Here is a 24,847-nt window from a genome sequence, read left to right as displayed (position 1 = left end):
CATCCTGTGGCTGAGAAGCTGATGCCATTCAAGCCATGCTCTTCCCTTTCCACATGCGATAAAAACAACTTTCCTGACAATACAGGCCACTCGTAACAGAATTAGATGCAGCAACATTTAGCTCTCAGTAGGGCATTTCCAACAATCAATTACTTAATATCACAAGATGTTCAGAGCTGTCACATTGCATACATCACAAGTTGCAAAACCTACCGTGTCATGTCACACTCCACTGCCTAATTACCAGTTTCACATCAGCTTCACAATTTGCACTTCTCTATTTAGGAGAGATCCTGTCATTTAATACTGATAAACTATTTTCTTTCAGCCTAAGCAAAAAATAATATGATTGATAAACGATTAATATATAGATCTCTAACCTGCGAAGCAAGCAACTTTTTTCTCTTTCTGTCTGTTTCCCAATAAACTCTGCTTTATACCTCATGTTTTGATTGATAGATAGATAGATAGAGTTTGTAAGTTTCAGTTTTGGTTGTTACATAAAGCAGATATATGCATGTGCTTTGGTATATGTACGTACTATGCATGTTCTTTGGAATGCTTTTTAAATGGGTGGTTTTCCGTTTTGTCAGGAAACCACAAACACGAGTGACACAAATGAGGAGTAAAGAGTACTTTGAGCCAGACGAATACACTGTCTTAGACAAAGACAGAGACATTATTCTAAAGAAATGAGGAGACCGTATATACTTGTTTTTTGCTTATTTTCCATGGCACAGCCAGGTAAGACAAAGAATGTTATACAAAAATTATTTCAATTTAACTGAAAGTAAAAGAGGCATTGGATTTCAACTTTAGGTTAAAATCTTTAAAATTCCTGAAACATATGGAACAATTACCTAAAGCTCTTAGGGCACAGCAAAATTTCAATTAAGCTTTAATTAAATAAGGATAAAATAGCTCATTTTGTTTAAAATAAGTAACTCTGTGGCTCAGTATGCACAACGTAGTGGTAGGGTGAAACATCTTGGGTAAACTGACCAATTGAGCTTTCAATTATAACTTAATAATTCTGGCTCTTTCTCCTGATTATAGCATTATTCTTATTTGCTCAAGGGTGAATTTTAAAAATATGAACCAATTCCATGTGTAGTGAAATATTCAAAATAGCCTAATGTATTGAAACAATAAAAAATGAAAAGCAACATTAACAACTGACATAAACATACATAAACATTTATAAATGTTTATTCCCAAAAGTGCCATAAAAGTTGCTTTGATGTCAAGTTGACATAACTATGTCAAGTGAAATTTTTGGTGACAAGATGTGCCATAACACTGTGTGGGGAGAAATTACATTGCAAATGATGATAACTGGCAAAGGCTTTTTGTTATTTCGTTTGTTTTTGTGTGTGTGTGTGTGTGTGTGTGTGTGTGTGTGTGTGTGTGTGTGTGTGTGTGTGTGTGTGTGTGTGTGTGCGTGCGTGCGTGCGTGTGTGTGTGTGCGTGTGTGTGTGAGCTTTGTTTGGTTTGTTTTGTTTTTTTGTTTTGTGGTTTTTTGGTATGTCAAATGTGACAATGCTAATGATATGATACAGCTTGCTAAGTAGCAAAGCAAAGTTTATTCATATAACGCATTTTACAACTCCTGTTGTCACAAAGCAGCTTTACATATGTGCGGGTTCAAGCCCCAATAGAGCAAGCCAAAGGTGACCGTGGTGAGGAAAGCTGAGAGGAAGAACCCTCAAGAGGAACCAAGACCCATAAAAGGGAACCCATCCTCCTCTAGTCGATACTGGACAGCATGATGACATAGATGATATGTACAAAAGATAACAAATGTGAACGAGGAATAATGATCACAGCAAGTGGGGGGGATTATATTAACATTATTGTCTCTCATTCCAAAGTGTGACATGGTAACAGTGTGATCTATGGCATCAAATGCAGCACTGAGATCAAGCAGCACAAGTATAGTGTAGTATAGCCTCTGTCTACTGACAACAGTAAATCAGACAACTCTAGTCAATGCTGTTTCAGTGTTGTGGCAAGGTCTTAATCCTGACTGGAAGGTTTCAAATATGCTATTCCTTTGCAAGTAAGAGCATAGTTGTATTGAGATCACTTTTTTAGAGTTTTTGCAATTAAGGGGATGTTTCATATAGGTCATATAGTGTGTTTGAAGTTTGGTTTCTTGGTTTCATTTTGGTAAACTGAAAAAAATAAATAAAAGGGGGGGACCAACAGGCCTGACGTGGGTTAAGATGTTTTGCATTGGCTAAATATTCGAGATTCTTATGGTCACTAAAACCAGGAAGGGAGGTTAGCTCCCTCTAGCCAGTGGCACCATTCCTCCAGTGCCAGCTTATTAGCAAGAAGCTCACCAGTGCTATAGTTCTTCTCATTTGGGGTGAGCTTGTGAGAAAGAAAACCATGGGATGCAGCTTGGGGGGCGGTTCAACTGACCAAAAAAACCCCTCTATGCAATCATAAGATGCATCACCTTCAACCTCGAAAGGTTTATAAGGGTCAGGATGTCTCAGAACAGTAGCTGAGGTGAAAGCTTTATTTAAGAAAAACAAACGCAGCCTCACCCTTAAGAGTTCCATGCCAACATTCTAGGTGCTCCCTTAAGGAGGCAGTTAGGGGTTCAGCTATGCTACTGTAGTTTCTGATAAATTACCTATTAAAAAATGATGAAGCCTAGAAACTGTTGCTGGTCCTTAACAGTGATCAGTGTGTGACTGCCTTGATTTTTCTGTTGTCCAATATTCCACCAGGACTAATAACATAACCTAGGAAGGCTGCCTTTTGTACATGGAACTCACATTTCTCTCCCTTAACAAAGATGATTTTCCAAGAGTCTAGCTAAAAGCTGATGAACATGCTTAATGTGTGTGTGTGTAGGTCTGTGGAAAAAAGCAAAATATCATTGATGTGGTATATTTTCCTAACAAAGCTTTCAGGGATCAACAAGATCTAAATTCCATAACACTAACTGATGCCTTCAGGCTGTCCATAGGAAAATTATAATTTTCTTGGAGGGAAGGATTACACCATAAGTATTTAATATTTGCCTTTGTAGACCACAAATCACCTGCTGTCTCCTCACTATTATTTCATTATAGAGTGAATTACTGGTGAATGTCATTTGATTAGATGAAAACAAACTATAACAACTAGTAATGCAGAGAAAACATGAGGCCAACGCCTACGCTGAGAAAAGACACTTATAAATGACAAATCCATAATCAGAGTTATTTCGATTGTCCAGGTTCAAATAACCAACACAAACATAATCAGAGTACAAATTAAACCCAAAGTATGTCATTTACAAATGCCTGAAAGACTGAAGAGGCATTACGGAGGCCAAAAGTTAGGACCAGATGTTTATAGTGGCCAGACATGGTGATAAATGCAGTTTTCCACTCATCCCCTTCTCTGACATGAACTAAATTGTAGGCGCTTCTGAGGTCTAACTTGGAGAAAAAGACAGCCCCACAGAGTTGCCCAAGAGCCAGAGGGACTAAAGGCAACGGGTATGTGTAGTGATGAGTGGTGAGGAGGCAGACGCATGTACTGCGAGGAACAAGATTTAATAGGGGCAAATCCAAAATCTGGGTCATTAAGACAGTCCAGGGTCACAGAGCCAACATGGAGAGTACGAAAAAACATTACAAAACAAAAACACACGAAGGCAAAATAGGGAAGCAGGCTAGAAACTAAGGCTAGGAAACACAAAGAAACAACCCTCAAACATTCTAACATTAATTCAAACCTTCAAACCATGAAACAATGAACAGCCACGACCAAGGCACACAGCAGGGTTTAAATACATGAACTAGAAAGGAGGGACGGGTGTACGCAATCACTGTGAGGACAAAACGAAACTATGGAACAGAACAAAACACAGAACATGGAAGGGACTGATCGTGATAGTATGTGTATTTTTTGTTATAGTATTCAATCCCTGATACTTAATACATGGATGCAAACCGCCAACATTTTTACTCACAAACAAAAATCCGGCACCCGCTGGAGAGGTTGATGGTCTGATAAAACCTTGGGCTACTGCTTCCTGGCTACAAGTGTCCATGGGTCTTTGTTTTGCTTGTGTCAAGGGGTAAACTCTAGACCTTTGGAACCCTCAATAATATTCATTGTACAATCATATGGATGGTGTGAAGGGAATTGTGTGGCGTTACATTTGCTAAAAACTGCTCCAAGTTCAGAATATTCAGAGAGAGTAGTGAGAGTGTCAGTGAAGGGGCTTTCAATGGAGGTAGACTGGGAAGACACAGAGGGGGGCAAACAGTTCTCAAAACAGGACAGTGAGAAAGTAACAATGTCCACCGAGGCCTATGAGATGAGAGGGTTTTGACACTGGAGGCAAAGGAGACCTAAATTGCCCATATAATCAGTAGAGTCAACAAGGGGAAAAAAAGGCTACTAAGGTGTACTAAGTAGAGAAACGATCCTTTGTCCCACAGGGGTGCTCAGGGTTTCTGTGGCAATGCTAACTTGTTGTGCTAGGCACGCATGCACGAAGCAGTTATTTCCTTTATTTGCACATTTATCGTTAGAGAATCTTTATTGTGCAATCTGATATTAAAAGCACACGATATGGTACAGTCAGACATAGTGTCACGATTAGTCCCTCCCAGCTTCCGTGTTTTCCATGTCTTGTGTATTTTAGCTCCGTTCCATATTTTCGTTTTCTCCGTCCCTCGTTTTTAGTCTTAAGTTCATGTATTTATACCCTGTCTTGAGGCTTGTGTCTTAGCTGTTCAAATTGTTTATTTGAACGTTAGAGTCATTGTGTTGACTACGTTGCGTTTATTTTAATGCGTTTGTTGGGTTCATTGTGTTTGGTTGTATTGAATGTTGGTTTGTACTCCGTGTATCCTAACCTTCGTCTTTCTTAGCCCCGAGTTTTCCTAGCATCTTTTGTTATAGCCTATTTCCTTGTTTTGCCTTCGAGGGTTTTTTTGTTTGTTTGTTTGTTTGTTTTGTCATGTATTCTCGTAATCTCCGTGTTGGCCCTGGACTACTATAACGACTCTGATTTTGATTTTGCCCGTAATAAAGCTCGCTCTTCTCCGCACATACGTCCGCCTCCTTATTGCTCAAAGTTACCCATAGATTTTACTGGCATCATCTCAAACAGTCCGACATGTAACATTCTTATAAGACCACTGAAATCGCACAGTGTAAGTCTGGCTTTAGACAGGCTCCATTAATTGTCTGTAGGCTTCATTACATTTCGTGACACATACTAATGTCACCAAACACTTGTATCACTTCACACTTATTAAGGAAACTTGATCTAAAAGTTGACACGTTTTGTAGCTAACACTGGAATAAGAATATATTAATATTTATGTATGTCAGTTGTGATAAAGGGCTTATGTAGTCTTCATGTAATCACCTGACTCTTCAGTAGTGCTCTTCAGTAAAGTGTAACAAATTCACTTGCAAACGTCACAAAGTGAAGCCTCAGCACATAAACCTGCTGATGTTTGTCGTGTCCGTTGACGCAGGAAAGAAGAGACAGGAACCAGTGCGTTACCCTGTGGCCTTTTATTAATGCAGAGCTCTGGAGATGTCACTTCACAACGCAGTGCGAGTGAGATCCAAAGCAACAGACAAACTTATAGTTTTTCTCGCCTTGCACCACTTCTGCTTTTGTTTTTTCCTTCGCAACCGTCACCTCTGTTTGACCGTCTCGTACACATGTCTTCTATCGTAGTCACACATATGCACGTTTAGGGAATTTCCTGTTATGTCTGGACATACAGTAATTATTTTATTTATTCAAGCACTAGTCCTATTTCATTCTGCGCATTATTTTCTATTAGTGTAAGCTTAGCATTAATTTAATTTATTAAACCCCACATGTTCAATCATATTAGCATTAATCATGTCTTTCAATTGTTTGGCAAAAATGTGAACATCTATTACCGGGACTGCAAAGAGTTCTATCAGGGCCGTTGCTTTAAAAATGGGAGCTTCTGGAGGGCCTAGAGTCTGTGGAATAATGCATGTGTTTTGGTAGTGCAGTTTACAGTGTTTGATATATCATATATAATTTTAGACCTGGATAAATTTGATTTCAAAGTATAATCATAACCTGTCATGAAAAATATTTACTTTGACAAGCAAAAACACATGCAAAAAATCTTCCAATCTTCCCGTATTCTTCTTGCCATTACTCCAGTATAGAAATCATTCTTTAATATATATACGGTCATAGGTGCAAAATTATGCAAAGCAGCTGAGACACAGTGGGTGGATTAAACTCAGTAAATAAATATATATTTATATAAATGTATATTTGTGAAGGCTTTGGAAGATGTCAGCATATTAAAGGTTTGCCAACATATACCTAAAAATGTATCCTTATACTTGGAGTGACAGTGTGTTGCTAAACGTTGAAAAACTGATATCACACTAATATTTGCAGGGACTGCCAAGTTCCTGCTCTCAGGCTTTCCACAATTCTGCTCTCAGGCTTTCGACACTTGTGAACAAAACGTGGATACCCTTGGGTGAGAAATTAATAAAGTTTGTTTGCTGTTTGCAGGAAGTTGAACAGTTTTTGTTTGAAATTGAGCTGCATTGTCTAGATGCAGTGTTGGGAGGCTGTGGTTGTAAACTGTAAGCATCTACTGTCAGCCATGCGAGTAACATTTGGGAATGTTAGGCTTTAATTGTAGACTTGTTATTGAGGCTATTGGCTAATGTTATAATATTAGGAACAGTGCCATCTTGAAGGCTGCAGTGACATCTGGATTTGAATTAAAACCAAATATGATGATAGAGCCTGTCTCATTACATCTGCAAAACTGTGATTTGCTAGAGGTTAATACATACCTCTGTCCCTAAAGTCAAAGTGCAGTATGACTTTTTTGTACAACAGATAAAGACAGCAGAAAATCAGGGTCATTATGCTTCAATATGCATTAACGCAATAGATTTTCACCCCTGGAATTTGATGAAACCGCTTTAAAATGGCTTCAAAGTTAATTCATGTAACAGATGTAGGTGGCTTACACGTGTATTTTATTGATCTTACTAATGAGTCTCAGACTCATTTTATGCTTTTTTAAAATTTATTTATCTTTTATAAATGATTACATATACTCAGTCTTACATGAGGACATAATATTAACTACCTTCTTTGTAAGACACATTACCAAATAGCATATGGCTTAGTGACTTACAAATAAAATGAACAAAACACCTCATTTAACAGATTATTTATAGTGTTGACTTGCCTAAAAGCAAGTTGGAAACTGAAGATTCAAAATCATAATAAGTACAGCAATAACAAAAATGTTTCAAGGTCTACCTTACTTTAAGGTAGTAAAGTTGCTCTAAAATAGCATATTGAGATTTGTATTCTAGATACCTACACAGTTTTATTATACATATTTGATGTATTTTCCAATATAATTACTATTACTACAGTGTTACACTGCATTACTGACCAACATTTTACACCTCTAAAAGGATCAGCAGACAGGTTTGTGAGATCTACATCTTTTCAAACCGAACAGCATGGCAACCACTCATTCATCACATTTGAGATATTTCAACACAATTGTGCATAATTAATCTATAGAGTAATTTATTAATAATAAACATTTTTGGACAGATGCCTTGAAAGGTATATGAGAAACTGTACTAAAAAGCCTGGAAGACTGCAAAACCCAAACTTGCATTTGATGACTGTCAATTCCTCATATACGGTAAGAATATGTTAATATATCTCTTATGTTAACACGAAAACCTAACTGAAATTTTTAAAAGACCTGGTTAACCTACCATTGTTTTGAGTTTTAAAACTATTGTAGAATTTGACTACAAGAAGGCCTATGATTCAGTGCACCACACATGAATTCTGGAATGCTTGAGGATGTATAACATCAACAAGACTCTAATAGCCTTCATCAAGAACTTAGTGGGGCTATGGAAGACAACCCCAGCCAATTAAAGCCAATAGCATGAGTCACCATCAAACGTAGGCTTTAGCTAGGAGATGCCCTGTCCCCACTGCTGCTCTGCATAGGCCTGAATTCCCTCAGTGAAATCATCACCAAGAGTGGCTACGGAATGGAGCAACCATCAGCCACCTCCTCTACATGGACGGCATGAAGCTGTATGCCAGACATGAACAAGACAACTAACTAATCTCTCTCAAGGATATAAAGCAATGACATTGGAATGTTATTTAGACTGGATAAGTGTGGTTGGATGATTACAAGGAGAGAAAAAGTAGCTAGAACTGAGGGGATCATACTACCAGAAGGTAACATGACAGATGTTAAGGGCAGCTATAAATACTTTGGAATCCCACAGGCAAATGGGAATCATTAAGAGGCCAAAAGGGAAGCATCTACAGCCAAATACCTACAAAGAGTGAGGCAAGTCCTGAGAAGTCAGCTGAATGGGAAGAACAAGATCCAGGCTATCAACACTTATGCTCTATCAGTCATTAGATACCTCACTGGCATAATAAGATGGACAGAGGAGGAAACCACTGACATCAAGATGAGGAAGCTCCTCACAATGCATGGAGAAATTCTTCCCAAATCCAGCACTCTTAGACAGTACACTAAGCAGCAGACAGCAGAAACCAGAGGAGGATGGAAAGGAGCAGGAACCACCATGAGAAGATAAACCCTTGCACAGTATGTACCACTGGAAAACAGTGGGAGTGTCTGATATGGATAAATCCTACAAATGACTGAAAAAGGCTGGAAGACAGCATGCACACACTAATCACCAGGCAGGACTCCAGATGCAGGCTGTGCCCTTAAGACAATCCAGCATATAACAGTGGGATGCAAGATGCTAACAGGCAGAGAGTACATGGAATGCCATAACTAAGTGGCTGGCATAGCATATCGAAAGTTTCGAGGTCAAAGTGGGATACACCCCCAAAGGTGGTGGAGAATGATCAAATTAAGATCCTGTGGGACTTCCAGATATTGACTGACAAAATGGTAATGGATAACCAATCAGACATAGTGGGGATGGACAAACAGCAGAAGAAGGCTGCAGTGATGGTGATCCCAGGAACAATATTTGAGATCTCTGTCCAGAAGAGTGCATTCCTAGGAACAGCCTAGGTAATACACAGGATATATAGTTTGTCTCACACTCAGGATTGTTATTAAGGTGCCCAAAGTGTGCCAAGAAAATATCCCCCACACCACTCATCAGCCTGAGATGTTGTGCAAGGCAAGATAGATCCATACTTTCATGTTGTTTACACCAAATTCTGACCCTACAATCCGAATATCACAGCAGAAATCGAGATGCACCGGACCAGATGTTTTTCTACACTTCTTTTGTCCAATTGCCCAATGCAAATTGTAGCCTCAGTTGCCTGACAGGAGTGGCACCCAATATGGTCTGCTCCTGTAGCCCACCTGCTTCAAGGTCTGATGTGAATTCACAGCTGCACTTCTACATACCATTATTGTAATAAGTGGTTATTTGAGTTACTGTTGCCTCTTTAACCAGTTTGGCAATTCTCCTCTGACCTCTGCATCAACAAGGCATTTTCACCCAGAGAACTGCTATTCACTGGATATTTTCTCTTGTTCTGACCATTCTCTGTAAACCATAGAGATGGCTGTACATGAAAATCCCATGCCAGCAGATCAACAGTTTTTTTTTTAAATACTAGCCCATCTAGCACCAACAACCATATAATGTTCAACTCATTTATTTCACATTTCTTGCCCATTCTGATGCTTGGTTTAAACTTCAACAGGTTGTATTGACCATATCCACATGCCTAAATGCATTGGGTTATTGCTATATGATTGGCCAATTAGATATAATTCGATTAGGCTAATTAGAGTGACTAGTTATAACAGGCACTTGAACAGGTGTAACTAATAAACCTAATAACTGTGTGTGTGTGTGTGTGTGTGTGTGTGTGTGAGAGAGAGAGAGAGAGAGAGGAAAAAAATACTAGTAAAAGTGTTAGGTTGTTTGATTTATTTTTTTTAATTTAACACTATATTCACCACAATAAAACTTAGCAACTGTATATGTGGTTCTTAGTAAAAATCCTCTGTAGTGTAGGAATATGTATGAATACAAAATTAACTGTTTTAACCCACTGCTTTTGCAGGCCAGAGTGGATACTAACTATGGACATGCCATTCATATTCCTTCAGAAGCACTCCTGAGAAGCATTAGGGTGCAGGCAAACATCAGTAGTTATCACGTGGACTTGAAAGTATTTGTGCTAAATGCCAGCCTTTTTGAGGTTAGTTGCAGATTTTGGTCTAGATTGTCAAAACTGTTTTTAAACCAAAGACTCCTTGAGTCAACTAAATTCAATACATCAGTTAATTACAAATCCCTTCTTGAGCTGAACTGGGCAGAAAGCCCCAAACCCTGCAGTGCTGTATATCTCCAGGACCCAAGTCTGATTCCCCTGATTTAAATCCATCTACAGGATGTTTTTAAATATCTTTCAGCTGTAGTCAATCATGAAACGCTCCATACATAACGATTGAGCTACAAAAAGTACATTTGTGTATTTCAAATACATGCACCAAACTTGGAGTGTATTTTAACATGACATTCAAGCTGTCTTTTGCATCCAAAGTAGTAGGTTAAAAGTGGGTTTCTCACATGTATTTGGGAACAGGTATCTTCAGCATCTGTTCATGAGAATGAGATCGTAAGGGATCATAAAGTCTTAGGTGTGTGGCTTGGAGAAAAGCCTGTTCAAAACCTCTCTCACCCTATTACAATGGTATTTGCCAAAGACAACCAGGTAAAACTGTCTCTTGTACAATGTTGTAGGAGTACCAGTTAAACATGTTATTTTTGAAAGTACAAAAATAGAAGTAAAAATAAGAATGATTAGTTCTCATTTGTGCTTTTTCAAATTATGCATATGTTTCAGAATGAGAATGGAACGTGTGTCTTCTGGAAGCACTCAAATGGTAGAGACAAAGGTCCTGACAAATCCCCAGAGACAAACTCCCAGATTTTTCAACAATGTCCAATTTTGAAGGAAATACTCCTTTTCTTCACTTCCCCTCCTAAAATGATGACAGTAAAAAGATTTTTGAAAAATGAAGTGGAGAACTCTGTAAATTGTGTTGTTGTAGTCTTTTGACTTCCTGTTTAGGTATGATGTTGGCCTTTATCTGTGGTATGTTCCTATTTGCTCTTCAGGGAACTGGAGCACTGATGGCTGCAGCACCTCAAGGGAGAATACACAATTAATCTGCACTTGCAATCACCTTAGTTTTTTTGCAGTACTTATTGTAAGTTCACAATTCAAACACAGACTCTGTTCTCTCCCCAAAGAGCTGCCTTTGGATCAGTCATTCTCTCCATCCTGTCTGGTTCTGAATATATTATTTGGTCACATGATTCCTGACAGAATCCTGGGAGTGTGCCAGACCATGAAGACACTTATCGTCTTACGTATATCACATACATCGGGTCTTCTTTCTCTGTGGTATTCACAGTCATCATCATTGTACTGTTTCTAAGAGAAAGGTAAGACAGCTTCAACAAAGAACTCAATAATATTTGCTCCAAAAGCAAACAACTGTTTCTACAATGTCACAGTCCAGGTGTGCCCTGAAAGCTAGCTACCGTATAACCAGGCATACTGCATGGAATAAGAAAGCTTTTACAATCGCTGAGGAATTGGCTGCTAAAGGAAACTGCAGCAAAAAAAATACAGAAAGTACCAGTCTCTAATGATAGCATAAGATGGATTGTTGACATGGGGACTGTCATACAGAGCCAGTTTTTATACAGAAAAAATACTATTTTATATAAAAAGTTGAGTTTTGTTTTCTCGAGGGCCGTTATGCTTTCTAGTTATAAACAGGTGGGTCGTGAGGTGGAAAAGGTTGAGAACCCCTGTTCTAAGCAAGTAACTGCCTTTCTCACATTGGCGAAGGTTAATGTTCATGAGCCCAACATCAGGAGAACACTGAACAACAATGGTATGTATGGCAGGGTTGGAAGGAAAAAGCCACTGCTCCAAAGAAAAGGACATCCCTGCCCATCTGCAGTTTGCTAAAGTTCACATGGACAAGCCAGAAGGCTATTGGAACAATGTTTTATGTATAAATGAGACCAAAATAGATCTTTTTGGTTTAAATGATACGCTATATTTAGAGAAAGGAAAACACTGCATTCCATCATAAAAATCTTCTACGGAACATGGTAGTGGTAGTATTATGGTTTGGGCCTGTTTTGCTGCATCTGGGCCAGGATGGCTTGCCATCATTGACGGAACAATGAATTCCAAATTATACCAGCAAATCCTAAAGGAAAATGTCACACCATCTTTCCATGAGCTGAATCTCAAGAGAACCTGTGTCATGCAGCAACACAACAACCCTAAGCACAGAAGTCGTTCTACCAAAGAATGGTTAAAGAATAAAGTTAAAGTTTTGGAATGGCCAAGTCAAAGTCCTGACATTAATCCAGTAGAAATGTTGTGGAAGGACCTGAAGCAAGCAGTTCATGGGAGAAAACCAACCAACATAAGTGAGTTGAAGCTGTTTTGTACTGAGGAATGGATTAATATTCCTCCAAGACAATGTGCAGGACTAATCCACAGTTACCGGAAATGTTTAGTTGCAGTTATTGCTGCATAAGAGGGTCATACCAGATACTGAAAGCAAAGGCTCCTATACTTTTGCCACTCACAAATATGTAATATTGGATCATTTTCCTCAATAAATAAATGACAAAGTCTAATCTCTTTACCTAATTTGTCTGATTTGGTTCTCTTTATGTATTTTTAGGACCTCTGTAATAATCTGATGAAGTTTTAGGACAAATCTATGCAGAAATATAGAAACTTCTAAAGGGTTCACAAACTTTCAAGCACCACTGTATCCTATAGAAGTTTATGTAGAACTACGTAGCTAATGTGTAAACCTTTGAGTTTAATTGTTTATGCAAGGAATGTATGATGTAAATAGTATGATTGCTAGGGTAATGTTTTATATCAAAGAAATACAAAACTGGATAAACTACTTTTATTGTTAATTATTCTGAACTACAGATATAGTCAAGAAAGGTATTAGCGAACCTGAATGCTTTGAAAGCTGTGAATATAAGGGTTGCTGTGTTTAATGACACCTATAAGAGCCCATTTTCTGTTTTAACCTACTGTGCTTTTAGAAGCAAAAGCATCAGGACAAAACTGACTTTGTTAAACATTTCTGATTGTGGCACAGTGATTCTCTCTCAACTTCACAGGAAGACAAAGGCAGAGCACTCAGTCATCATTCATACTGAGCTAGCAGGCTCACTGTTACTCCTCCACATCACCTTCCTGGCCAGTAGTCTGTGGTCTGAAACAGAGAGGGTATGTCAAGTCCTGGGGCTCATACTGCACTGGGCCCTGTTGGCTGTCTTCACCTGGACAGCTATTGAAGGCGTACACCTGTACCTGCTCCTTGTGCGGATCTTTAACATCTACATAAGGAGATACCTACTCAAGCTAAGCCTGGTGGGTTGGGGTAAGTTTTGAAGATAAGGCCAGTTGTCATAAATGCCAAAATATGTCACAACATACTTGTTCTGAGCTCTAATGTTCCTTTTCTTTCATTTAGTAACAGAAATAACTGAATTTTAGACCTTCTCTTGCAATTTCATATTTAAAACTGATCTCTTCTCTCTTGATGTAGGCATTCCTACCATTATAGTGATGATCTGTGGAGTGGCTGGTACATATGGCAAGTACACTATCACAGAGAAAGACAGCAATAGCACAGCAATGTAAGATCTAGCTAACAATTCCTAAATACTATTCTAATTAAATTCCTTAAGTTCACGTCTGTGTCATGTATCTCCATATTTGTGCATTTCTTCCCCAATGTGCAGCTGCTGGGTTACCTCTAAAGCTGTAAGTGATATAACTGTGAAAGGTTATTTGGGGCTGGTATTACTCTTCAACATAGCCATCCTGGCAGTGGTCGTAGTAAAGCTACATAAGCTCAGAGCACGGGATGTCCAGAGTGGAATCAAGGTGAACAGGATATGGAAGGACTGGGCCACTATACTGGGACTCAGCTTGGTTTTGGGGCTGCCCTGGGGGCTGGCCTTCAGCACCCATGGCCCCCTGAGTCTAATAGGAGTGTACATCTTTACCATACTCAATTCCTTTCAAGGTGAGTGTCATTCTATGATGTATAACTGTTTTTGCATTAACTGTTCACATGTTGTTGATTAATCACTATTCTTGAAGCTTTCAGGCATGAGATGTTGCTGCTTCTTTGTTTGCATGTTTTGTATTTAACCATGCTGTGGTTTTGTTAGCTAACAGTGCTGTGTTGTGGCTTGGGCTGTGTTGTGGCTTGGGTTGTGCTGTGTTGTGGCTTGGGCTGTGCTGTGTTCTGGCTTGGGCTGTGTTGTGGTTTAGGCTGTGTTGTGTTGTGGCTTGGGCTAGGCTGTGTTGTGGTTTAGGCTGTGTTGTGTTGTGTTGTGGCTTGGGCTAGGCTGTGTTGTGGTTTAGGCTGTGTTGTGTTGTGGCTTGGGCTAGGCTGTGTTGTGGTTTAGGCTGTGTTGTGTTGTGTTGTGGCTTGGGCTAGGCTGTGTTGTGGTTTGGGCTGTTGCATGCAGACATTTATGTCTATCAATGACAGTTCAAAGCATGTTGTTTGACTCTTGCTGCTACTTCTCACGAAGTTCTGAAAGGTTTTGTTTTATAGCTTCTTTATAAAATCAACAGAATATATTTACATTTCACAGTTTTTCTCAGCCTCTTCTTCATTAACCTACAACTGATACCCTCTGGGGAGAATCCTCTGGCAGCTTGTTCTGAGTTCAGAGATTCTTTATCTCTAAACTCGGTTCTAATGCTTCTTCTTGCCTGCTCTAGCCTACATCTTAAGATGTGCCTTCCTGCCATCTCTGCTCAGATGTTATAGATAACTTTGTTTTGATTAGCAAACAGACTTCAGTCACAGGTTTGCCCTGGCGATCACTCCTTAGACCTCACTTTGTCATTAAATCAAATCAAAAATGTTCATTTTACCTATAAATGGTAACAACTACCAAAGTTCTTTCAGTTACGGTGGGCACAGATATCCTTCTGCATTCAGTACAAACTCCTGATTATAGCATTTCAGGCCATATATGGTCTTGCTACTTACTTACCTTGTAGAGTTTCTCCATTCATACATGGATGATGAACGGCACTCAGGCTCCTAGCTGTCCACCATAGTGTAGACAGTTTAAACTAATTAGATATTCTGACTGTCCACCATGGGGGGTGTAGATCATGTAGTGTCTTAGAATTCTCTATGAGATTATGCAGTGTTGGCTGGCTGCATTTTTTTGCAGAGCAAAAAAACATAAACTGATAATAATAATAATAATAATAAATGTTTGTTTCTTCTAGGATTCTTGATGTTCCTGTGGTTTTTATCTATCACATGTCATTTAAATCGTGAGGATCAACATACAGGGAAGGGCATCTCCATGAGTAACCTCAGCTCATGATAATGGCATTAAGGCACTGAACTGCAATGTACTGGGGTTTTTCCAGAAAACATATTAATATAATTAAAAAAAATAATAGCTTCTATGTTCTGCCTGTGTCTATGTGGGTTTCCTCTAGTGTCTCCAGTTTACTTCAGTTTCCATGCACCAAAAACATGGAGGTTAGCTTTCATTACAATCAATATACGTCCTATCGTACTCCACTAAGAGATTCCAGGTAGCAAGCGCCCTGGAATCTTCGTAGTCCTCTTGTTCTTGGGGACCTGCGGGTGTACAAATAGGGAAAAACATTGATGAGGAGCAGGTGTCCCAAATCAATACTCAGGCGATTGGGACCGAGGTAGACGAACAATACGGTCTTTGTTTAACTTGCCACATTATCAGCATCAACAACTAATGGAGTACTTTGCTATTATGATAGCCTGAAAATAAGTGTGAAGGATTCACCCTCTGTAACTTAAACTTTATCATATTTAATAAAGTCCAGAATGTTAACACATAGCACTGGCATTATTCTACCCCCTGCCCTCTTACTAATTCAAATAAACTGTGAAATACAGTAAAGTAGTGCTTATAATTTCACTGTCAAGAAGCTAAATTCATAGTGAGCAACAACACATATTAGGGTAAATTGTTAACACCAACAGACCTGCCCCACTACTATACCAAGAAGACTTTGTAGGGTAACATAATTAGACAAGTAATTCTGCAAAATTATTGTTGTCGCCACAATGTGTGAGTGTATGCATATATGTTTAAAATTCTCCACGGATTTGCTAAATTACTTTATCATTCAATGGCGTAGATGCAAACAAAGTCATTAGTGTTTTTGGTGTGAAATGCACCATTTCCAGGGAAGCTGAACCTGTTTACAAGTACCAGAAATCCTTAAGTTGTGACTGTTTTGAAGCTATCAACAAATACCAAAGTCGAACGACTCTACTCCGCATAGTCTGCCATCTTCCAAAATAGGTAAGGAAACCGTATTTTAAAAAACCTAACAAAAACCTCTGCTGGCATTAGCTGTGTTGAAAGGCTGTGGCTAGGCTCAGTTGAGAACGCGTTCTGAGAGGAATTACACAGCCTAAGTAATCCATGATAGTACTTTTAGGTCAAACACTTGTAACAAAACTCGCAAAACAATGTCTCAGGCATCAAGCAACGTATGTGTTCATGTTAAGTAATAAAGTAGGGTAGCGTTGATCTCTAGTACAATTGTGAACATTTCTGACTCGATAAAGTTCTCTAGGACGGTGAACTCCACGCCAAAACACTCCTAATTACTTTCTAAATAGATGAACCACTGAACGACTAAGAAATTTTGCAAATTTGGCGGAGTTTCACTTTAAAACAAACACGCGTGCCTTCACACAGTTATTTGATTTTTTGGAAGTGTAAACGTTGTCGTCAGAGCCGTAGACAGTATGTTATTCATCTCAACAGATTTACATTACAGATATCTGTAATTCATTTACGACTAGACATAATGCTAATTCAAGACATCTCTAGTTACACTTTGACTAGGCAAAATGCCAAGGTAAGTTCTGTAAATACAATAATAATAATAATAATAATAATTATTATTATTATTATTATTATTATTATAATATTGTACTATCATTATTATTATGGGTCATTCTAGGGTCAGCCAGTTTAAGAGGAACTTGGTTACTTCGTGTATCCAAAAAATTATTGCAACACACTAGAGGGCGCCCGCGAGCGGGTCCAAAATTAAAGATAAAAGGCGGTGAATAGAGCTAAAACAGCTAAAAACGAAAAAAAAAAAGTAGTTTCTCGTCAGCTTGTCAGGCTCCTCGTTCATTTTTGAACATTAGAAGTACATCTTATACTTACAAATCTAAGAAAACGTACCTGTATATTTCTTTTGTTCTACAGTAAACGGGTTTTGGGCTGTAGCATTTCTATAGCAGCCCAACAGTACTCATTAGCAGAAATGCTGGAGTATAGCATTTAAGTGCATGTACCGTTTAGTGCAAGTGTTTAAACACGCTTTCTGTTTTGTGCAACATACATGGTGCCGTCTGTAGTGAAATATAATTGGAAGCTTCAAGATACATTGAAGCTACAAAGAACACCGAATTTTGCAGACGGTAGCGAACTTAATCTATTCTGGTAGGCCAATGGTGGTAACAGTAGACATCCTACATTGTCAGCATACGGACAAAAATATGCTGCAAATCGTAACCTCAAATGAGCCTGTGGTGCCATCTACTGTTTTAAACGTGCACTAACTTGTAAACATTATCCATGATATACCATTACTCTATTACCAATGTAAATGTGAAATGTATTCCATTACACCCTAGGTCAAGCAAATACTCGTTCCCTTATTGTCTTTACTCGAATAAACTCCGAAATCCATTTTGGCAACAGAAGTGAACGTTTCCATACAAAGTTTTATTAAAATACAGATGTGATGCAAATTAAGATACAAAATATCAAAAACATTTTAAAAGTATAAAAAAGTGCACAAAAACCTCTTTACAGCATCAATTGTACAGACAGATCTGAATAAATAGTATAAATTAGAAAAGACAATTTTATGTTCTGATATCAGTTAAATTCCTCACAAGGCACATTAACATCATCTGAAAATGTACCAAGTAAAGTTTCCCTGAACCTTATTGACATCATGTAATATTAGCTTGTATTCTGAAAATCAGTTTAGTTTAATCAAGTTGATTCATATTGCTGGTGAATTCCAACATTCATTCAAATAATAGTTGTACAAATTAAATGCATGTTTATCAGTCATTTGAATCTGAATTCCATTGTACCATTTTTTAAATTAGAAGCCACCCAAGCAAATTTTTCCTTAGGTGGCCAAAAGCTACCTTAATAGCTTTATGGAATTACAATGGAAAGGCTGCAGTGTGTACGATGCAAACACAGGTTGTAGAATTTCAGTTTTGACTGATTTCACTTTTAGCACACGGAAACACATTTGTACCAAGCGAGAAGCATGCTTACTAACACACTGGATTAAAAAAAATTCATATCTGCTTATAAGATATCAAAAATGCATTACATTTATAAACATCATTTTGAAAAATCCTGCATCATGGTAGCAACAGATGCTGTTAAAGTCTGTGTAGTGAAATAGCTAGTGCCAAAAATTAAAACTGACCAGACAACTCCCAACAGTACAGCAGCACTTACTGTTGTGCAACCATAACCAAACATGCACTTGTATAACTGCATACTTAAAGCATGCTAAATAAGCATGTCTTGTTGTTTGAGACAAACATTACAGAGAATTTATCATTTGAGGGGAAACAAAAATGCCTTTAGAATCATATTGCATACAAGCTGAATCAAAATATGCTTTCAGATGCCACTGTCTCAGTAACTTGAACCATAAGAGATGCATGCACATTTAATTGGCAAAAGTAGAGCTGTATTCACACTGTGAATATCCACCAACCTATTCATAGCTTGGCACCCATAATGTATTTATAAAAAAGGACTGCATTACCAACACAGACTGGAGCAGATAAATTGGTAAGTGCAGCATAACCGTTTTGCTTAAAATTCAAACCACTGAAACACTGAGCAACATTGAGACAAATACATGGACCATTTCATGAAAAATTTATAACTCAATTTAAACATAAGAACGTAGGAGCCAAATGAGGCTTTTGGTGCACTGGTACTGAAAATAAAGATATATACAAAAAACACTACAAAATCCAATGTCAGACATTTTACAGTGCCAAAAAAATATATAAAAATAATTTAAAAAAAAGGAAAATACCTGGATTACAAGCATCAATAAGCCATTTAACTTGAACCTGATTCTATGAATATTCACTAATGCCCATACTTATTTTTGCTCCTTTGTTTTCTTAAAAAAAAAAAAAAAGAAAAAAAAAGGAAAAGAAAAAAAAGAAAGAAAAAATTCTCACAAAAGAAACTGCTATAACAAAAACCTGGAGAAACAGTCAAAAGCATTCATACACAGTGAATTAATGTGGAAATGATATTTGAGAGTCTGCCACTGGAGACAAAGGGAGGAAGCCTCAAGGAGACATGGAAAGAGTTGCTAGAGGTTGGTCACCAAGTCTCCTTCAAGTCCTCAGCAAGCTGAGGGGGCAGAGTCGTGGAGCGCGGGGAGTCTGAGGTGGACGCCAGTGCCGCCTGCTCCTTGGAGCTGCAGCAGGGTTTGAAGAGGCGAGGATCAATAATTACCTCGCCAAACCGCCCTTTGTAGACAATCCCACAGCACACTTTCTGCCTGTAAACATTGGGAGGGGTCCAAAGTCATTCTCTCTCGCTCAGCACAGCATCTTGACCAGTATCATTTCATCACTTGGCACGTTACCTTTTCCAGTAAGAGAGATCAAGAAATGAGAAGCCAGCGGGCGTCGGACGCCTTTGCTTGGTCTCGATGTCTGAGCCATCATCGGACTGGTTGCTATGGCTGGGAGACTGAGATGGAGACATGCTGGATGTAGTACTGTGGGCATCAGAGTCTGAAGAGTAAAACAGACCAAAAACATTTAAAAAGATATTAAAAAAAGTTAAATACGTTTGGCAACAAAAATCTGAACAGGATTATTTTACAGACCACTGTCCCATTGAGAAGTACTCAAAGATGCGCATCATCATAAAGGTTTGCTTGTGCATAATTAAGTATGCAGGCTTATTCCCCTTTTCACAAATGTTTGACAAGAGGAAAAGAACCTGCTCAGCATAGACAAGGAGACCCACTTTGACGTTTAAGTTTATGGAGCTTCTTCAGCTTGCTCTTTTTCTTTCCATCAACGGTTTTCACTTTTTTGGGTTTTGTTAACTTGAAGCCAGGTCCTGCTCTTGCATCCACCACCTTAAATAAAAATAAATAAATCAAAATGATCAAACTGCATCCTGCCCATGCTAAGCCAGTTGTGGAAGCCTAACAGAATTTAATTTCACATACATGGCTCCAGTTCTTCTTTGATCCAAGTGGTAATTTTTTCCATCTTTTTACTAGAAGTACACAGGCATTGCAGATATCTCCAACTCTGTCCTCGGATAATCTGTCAATAAATAAATTAATATTATTTGCAACAGCAAATTAAGAGCAAGGGTTTGGGAATTGAATGATTATCTCAAGGAATGCTGTAGTTCTCACCCAAAGCAAAGTCGGAAATTTTCCTCATATCTGCTGCTGTCTGTAAATCGGGAACTGGAGGACTTGGTTTTACAAATACAGCAACCTTCATGACTGCGATAAATCTTGGATTTATGAAATCCAAACATCTCGTTCATTCTATAAAAGTTGATTGAAACAAGAAACGAGCCCGTTTTAAATACACTTCAGCCGTACGCCACGTTTAGGCGGGTAATGAAAGGAGTTGGGACATTTTACAAGGCACTTGTGCGATCCTTAATTATCAGTCTCATTGTCGTAAAACACGTACATATTTCCCATATGGAAAACATACAACGGATGCAATGACCTACTTTTGATTTATAAATAAATAAAATACAATACATTGGTTACGTAAAAATAACAACCGATTTGTTTACAACTTTCGGTGCACTCAACTTATTAAAAGAAGGCGCTGGAAAGTCATTTCAACTATGGAGAGACAAGACGTTACATTTACTAACCAGATAACCTACATGCGTCAAAACAAGATTTGTTTGCTGGAGCAAGACTAGTAAAACCGAAAGTGCTTTTAGATTACACGATGTAACGTTTTAAAGAGTAAACAGATCAAATAAATCAAAACATGGGCTAAAATGACTTTTCGACAGTGCTCCTTCATAACACCAAAAATTAAAGGCGCGTATCCGAGATGGAAATATCGATTTCTACGACTTTTTACGAGCCAAGAGTTACAAGCGTTAGTTTACTGCCTACAAACAAACAAAAGTAACAGCAGCAACGCTTCGGGTTTCAATTAGGAAGTAGGTTAAAGTTATAATATAAACGGCACGTATAATAAGCAATGGCTTGATAGAAGCTGTCGTTAACCTACGCGTTGTGTGCTCACGGGTGCTCGAGACAAAAAAAAACGGGGTGGGAGGACCTACTTCAGCATTTATAGCAAATTCTTCATTACGGATTTTGGCAAATATTTCTCCGTCGCGTAAAACGTAACTTAACAAACCCCGAAGTCTTAAGATTTAAAAAGTCTGCGTTTCCTCTACATTCAAACTTTCAGCTCCGGAGCTCGGACGGAGTTTGCTATTGTCGCGGCTAGCACGTTAGCTCGCATGCTACCATGCCACATGCATGCTCCAAACCTTTGTTGGGAGGTAAATAACATTTCTGCACCGCTGCCGCTAATGCCCCCTTTCACACGACAATGCACGGAAAATCCAATAAATGCAAACAAGTGCATTGCATACACGTCGCGGCAATGAATTATGAGTTTACACCAACAATAACAAACGACCTTTACCGTCACAAACTTTGAATCCCGTCCGTTTTATTCCTCAGCACCGCGCATGTCTTACTACTACACAGATGAATGGTGGAGCTCTATTAGCATACAAATGCTGCAGGAAAATGGTGCAAAGACCCATAGGAAGTCCATATAAGGAGGTAGGCGCCATGTTTTGAAAATAGAGTCGACCAATCGACGAGGTTGTTACTTTGCCTTTTAAGACGGTTGCATCATGGGAAATATAGGAAAAAAACGTTCGCATATCCGGGGTGGAGAGCGTTTGTGCGGTCGTTCAATGACTCAATTTCCCAGAGTACATCGCCATAACAGCAGCGTCGTGTTTGGCTGGTATGCCTCTGCAAAGAGCGCGAACTGGACATAAAACTGGGTTATGTTGACGTTAACAATTATCCAGTGACACAAGAAACCATAACAATTCTAGTTAGTTAAATCATTCATTTTCTACATGTATTTAAAATGCAAACTTCGCTGGTCCGAAAGGACGAAATAGCTTTCGCCAACTGATTTAAAGTACAACAAAAATACACGTATTCCAGGCGGCGCTTTAAAACCAGTCATAAGCATGACTAAATTAAACCAGACCGAAAATAGTTAATCAACTGATCAAAGCTGTGCTTAAAGTAGTTTAAATACATGACATCTTTATGTCATGCTACTTGTCCTTTCTGTGTTGCAGTACTTAAAGCTTTACTTCGCTAGATATAATGTAGGGATTTGGCCTTCTATTCATTTTGATATTTGCTTTTTTACAGTCGCCATACACTGCTTCTCAACGTGTGCGTCTGCAGCTTTAAAATGTATTTGATTTGTAGGGAACAGCTGAATGGAGAGGAATAAGATTATCTGGACATTTAGGCTCTGAAGGACCTACTATAATGACGACGCATTACACCATTATGCAACTATCACTTTTAATACATTTTATACACTGTACACTGTTGCTCACTTATTTTTTTAGCACATTACAGTTTGCTATAAACGTATCAAGAAACAATGTTCATGCCAACTGTGTCTAGATTGGTGACAGGTTACCAGAAGTACTGATATTGGCACATGAATGAGAATCTGTAATGAGCTTGTCATCCTGACTACATTATATGCTACAATTTAAAACAGTTGGAGAAAGTCCGTTTTGACAATATATTCTAAATCAGTGGTGGTTTTGTTTGTTTGAGATGTAAATATTGCATAGCAGAAACAAATGGGCTGAGCTGGGGTTTTCGTGGAGGCAAACAAACACTCAGTGTGCTGCTTCTAAATGTCCCTGGGCTATTTCCACTGGCTAGCGTGCAAACCTGAGGGGTAGACAGATGAGGAATGTAGCATTGTGGAATACATTAATCAGAGGTATTCATGGGGATCCAAGAAAAGTCTGGCTAGAAAAATGCTTGGGTAATAATAGAAAGTTCTCTAAAGTGGTTATAGAGAGAAATGTGTGTTGTTTTTTTTTACTTCATAAAATACATTTGTGCATTATTTTATGCATCCTATCATTCAATATAATGGACCATATTCTACTGTCAGCATGTGCTAATGGATATTTGCATACTACTTTTGGAGAATGACAAGGTCCCCTGCCAATGTTTTAAAAACAAGAGCTTATTTCTTGTTTGTTTGTTTTTGTTTGTTTGTTTGTTTGTTTTTGTTTTTTAATTAAAACATGACTTTCCCATGAGTTATACTTATAAAGCATACTTCTGCATCATTTGCTTTAAACTCTGCATTGTGACAGTATGGATTAGATAGACCACAGAGCAAGCAACTTGACAGACATATCAAAATAATACTGTTCTTTGAAAATATATTACCACTTTTTCATCCTTGTTCTCCTTTTAAATATAGCCATTGTCAGCAGTTCACAATAACAATGAAAATATTGAGCTTTCAATAAAACAGTATAGCACGGGTGGGTTGTTTTCACCTTTTGTGAAAAGTATGGATCATAATACAAAACATTTTAAATGTCTAACAGCAACATCATCAAGGATAAAAATAATGACACATTTTGAAAAGGCTCATTGCACTTAATATATGGCAAACGTGACAGTAGCTTTAATGTAAGCCAGGTTTAATCCACTTGTTCAAGTCTCTCCATGTAAAAAAGCAAATAGTCCATGGTCCCCGGTGAACTGCCGTGGTGAGGTCCTTTTCACCAGATAAGGAGGGGGAGGTTTCAAATTCCAATCCCTTTCACTAGAGAGGCCTCCAGAGTAATGTTGAATTCTTGCAAAGTCTGTAACACTCTGATCAAAGAGTTCACCAAAGAATGGTCCTTTAGTAATGCTGTATCCTCATACATCTGTGCTGTGATTGGACAGTCTGCCAGTAATGCTACCCAGTGATGTAACAGGTGGTCTCTGCAGGAGATAAAGAAAGACAGGTATTTATTTAGTAACTGCACTGTCAAAACATTTTAAGATATTAAAGTGCACCCTCATTGGCATATACACAAATATATATCACTAATTCATAATTACTCGCAGCTAGCAGAATTTAAGAGGAGAATGGACAGCAACAGGAAAAGAGTGCCAGTAATTAAAATATTTTTTTTTCTGCTGGTAAATTATTGGCCATCTTTGAATTATTAGAATGTAAAGTACAATTTCTTTTAGAAGTGAATCTTTAGACACCACATTGGTGGTCTGATTAAGTTGTTTCTTTAAAACAGCACCTCTCATTTACCTGGCTCCGAGGCACACAAGCATCTGGAACTTTCCATCTTTGCCAATGTTCCTGGGTGTGCTGCTGATGGCACGCATGAAGCGACAGAAATGCCGCACCCTCGTCTGATAGTTCTCGTCCTGAGTCACTTGACTCTGCTCGGCACTCTCAAAGTAAACTTGTGCCTTTTCTGAGAGGGCAGAAGCATATGAAAATATTACATCCAGGGACTTTTGAGAAATATGGCTTTACAGAGTGAAAAGAAACCTGGGATGGAATTTGCATTGGTG

The 24,847-nt window shown here is 38.4% G+C and overlaps 3 protein-coding genes across 4 annotated transcripts in view; 1 reads left to right on the top strand and 2 right to left on the bottom strand.

The window, feature by feature from the left end:
* The first annotated feature begins 601 nt into the window (after positions 1-601).
* Positions 602-15,902, top strand: adgrg3 (adhesion G protein-coupled receptor G3). The gene is made up of 12 exons (XM_035528739.2): positions 602-744; positions 6,425-6,509; positions 7,619-7,712; positions 10,112-10,249; positions 10,637-10,765; positions 10,898-10,949; positions 11,173-11,264; positions 11,384-11,502; positions 13,231-13,493; positions 13,662-13,752; positions 13,858-14,144; positions 15,377-15,902. Exons 1-12 carry the CDS (start codon positions 693-695, stop codon positions 15,475-15,477), a joined length of 1,503 nt encoding a protein of 500 aa, XP_035384632.1. The 5' UTR covers positions 602-692; the 3' UTR covers positions 15,478-15,902.
* Positions 15,903-17,876: 1,974 nt separating this feature from the next.
* Positions 17,877-21,961, bottom strand: sinhcafl (SIN3-HDAC complex associated factor, like). The gene is made up of 6 exons (XM_027010619.3): positions 21,891-21,961; positions 20,612-20,749; positions 20,417-20,516; positions 20,209-20,323; positions 19,820-19,970; positions 17,877-19,732 (listed from the first exon to the last, which is right to left on the bottom strand). The coding sequence occupies exons 2-6, from the start codon at positions 20,746-20,748 to the stop codon at positions 19,552-19,554; spliced, it is 684 nt and encodes a 227-aa protein (XP_026866420.1). The 5' UTR covers position 20,749; positions 21,891-21,961; the 3' UTR covers positions 17,877-19,551.
* Positions 21,962-22,790: 829 nt separating this feature from the next.
* The window catches only part of dennd5a (DENN/MADD domain containing 5A), a 36,076-nt gene continuing 34,019 nt past the window's right edge, over positions 22,791-24,847 (bottom strand). For both annotated transcript variants that reach the window (XM_035527130.2, XM_027011412.3), the window contains 2 exons: positions 24,579-24,747; positions 22,791-24,253 (listed from right to left, as the gene is read on the bottom strand). In XM_035527130.2, coding sequence (XP_035383023.1) covers positions 24,070-24,253; positions 24,579-24,747 — 353 coding nt within the window. In that variant the 3' untranslated portion in view covers positions 22,791-24,069. The remainder of the gene's footprint in view (positions 24,254-24,578; positions 24,748-24,847) is intronic.

Source organism: Electrophorus electricus, chromosome 3 (assembly GCF_041902795.1).
Source record: "Electrophorus electricus isolate QZ-2024a chromosome 3, ASM4190279v1, whole genome shotgun sequence".
NCBI lineage: Eukaryota > Metazoa > Chordata > Actinopteri > Gymnotiformes > Gymnotidae > Electrophorus > Electrophorus electricus.
The sequence above is the reverse complement of the archived record's forward strand: the minus strand, read 5'-3'. Positions and strand labels throughout refer to the sequence as shown.

Bases quoted from the DNA above. Each gene is read 5' to 3' on its own strand.
- adgrg3 (XM_035528739.2), top strand. From the start codon at position 693: ATGAGGAGACCGTATATACTTGTTTTTTGCTTATTTTCCATGGCACAG. The intron at 11,503-13,230 runs GTAAGACAGCTT...TCAACTTCACAG, and splicing joins GTACTGTTTCTAAGAGAAAG to GAAGACAAAGGCAGAGCACT. The intron at 13,753-13,857 runs GTAAGATCTAGC...CCCAATGTGCAG, and splicing joins GACAGCAATAGCACAGCAAT to CTGCTGGGTTACCTCTAAAG.
- sinhcafl (XM_027010619.3), bottom strand. From the start codon at position 20,748: ATGAACGAGATGTTTGGATTTCATAAATCCAAGATTTATCGCAGTCAT. The intron at 20,517-20,611 runs GTGAGAACTACA...ATTTATTGACAG, and splicing joins AATTTCCGACTTTGCTTTGG to ATTATCCGAGGACAGAGTTG. The intron at 19,971-20,208 runs GTGGGTCTCCTT...TTTACTCTTCAG, and splicing joins CCATAAACTTAAACGTCAAA to ACTCTGATGCCCACAGTACT.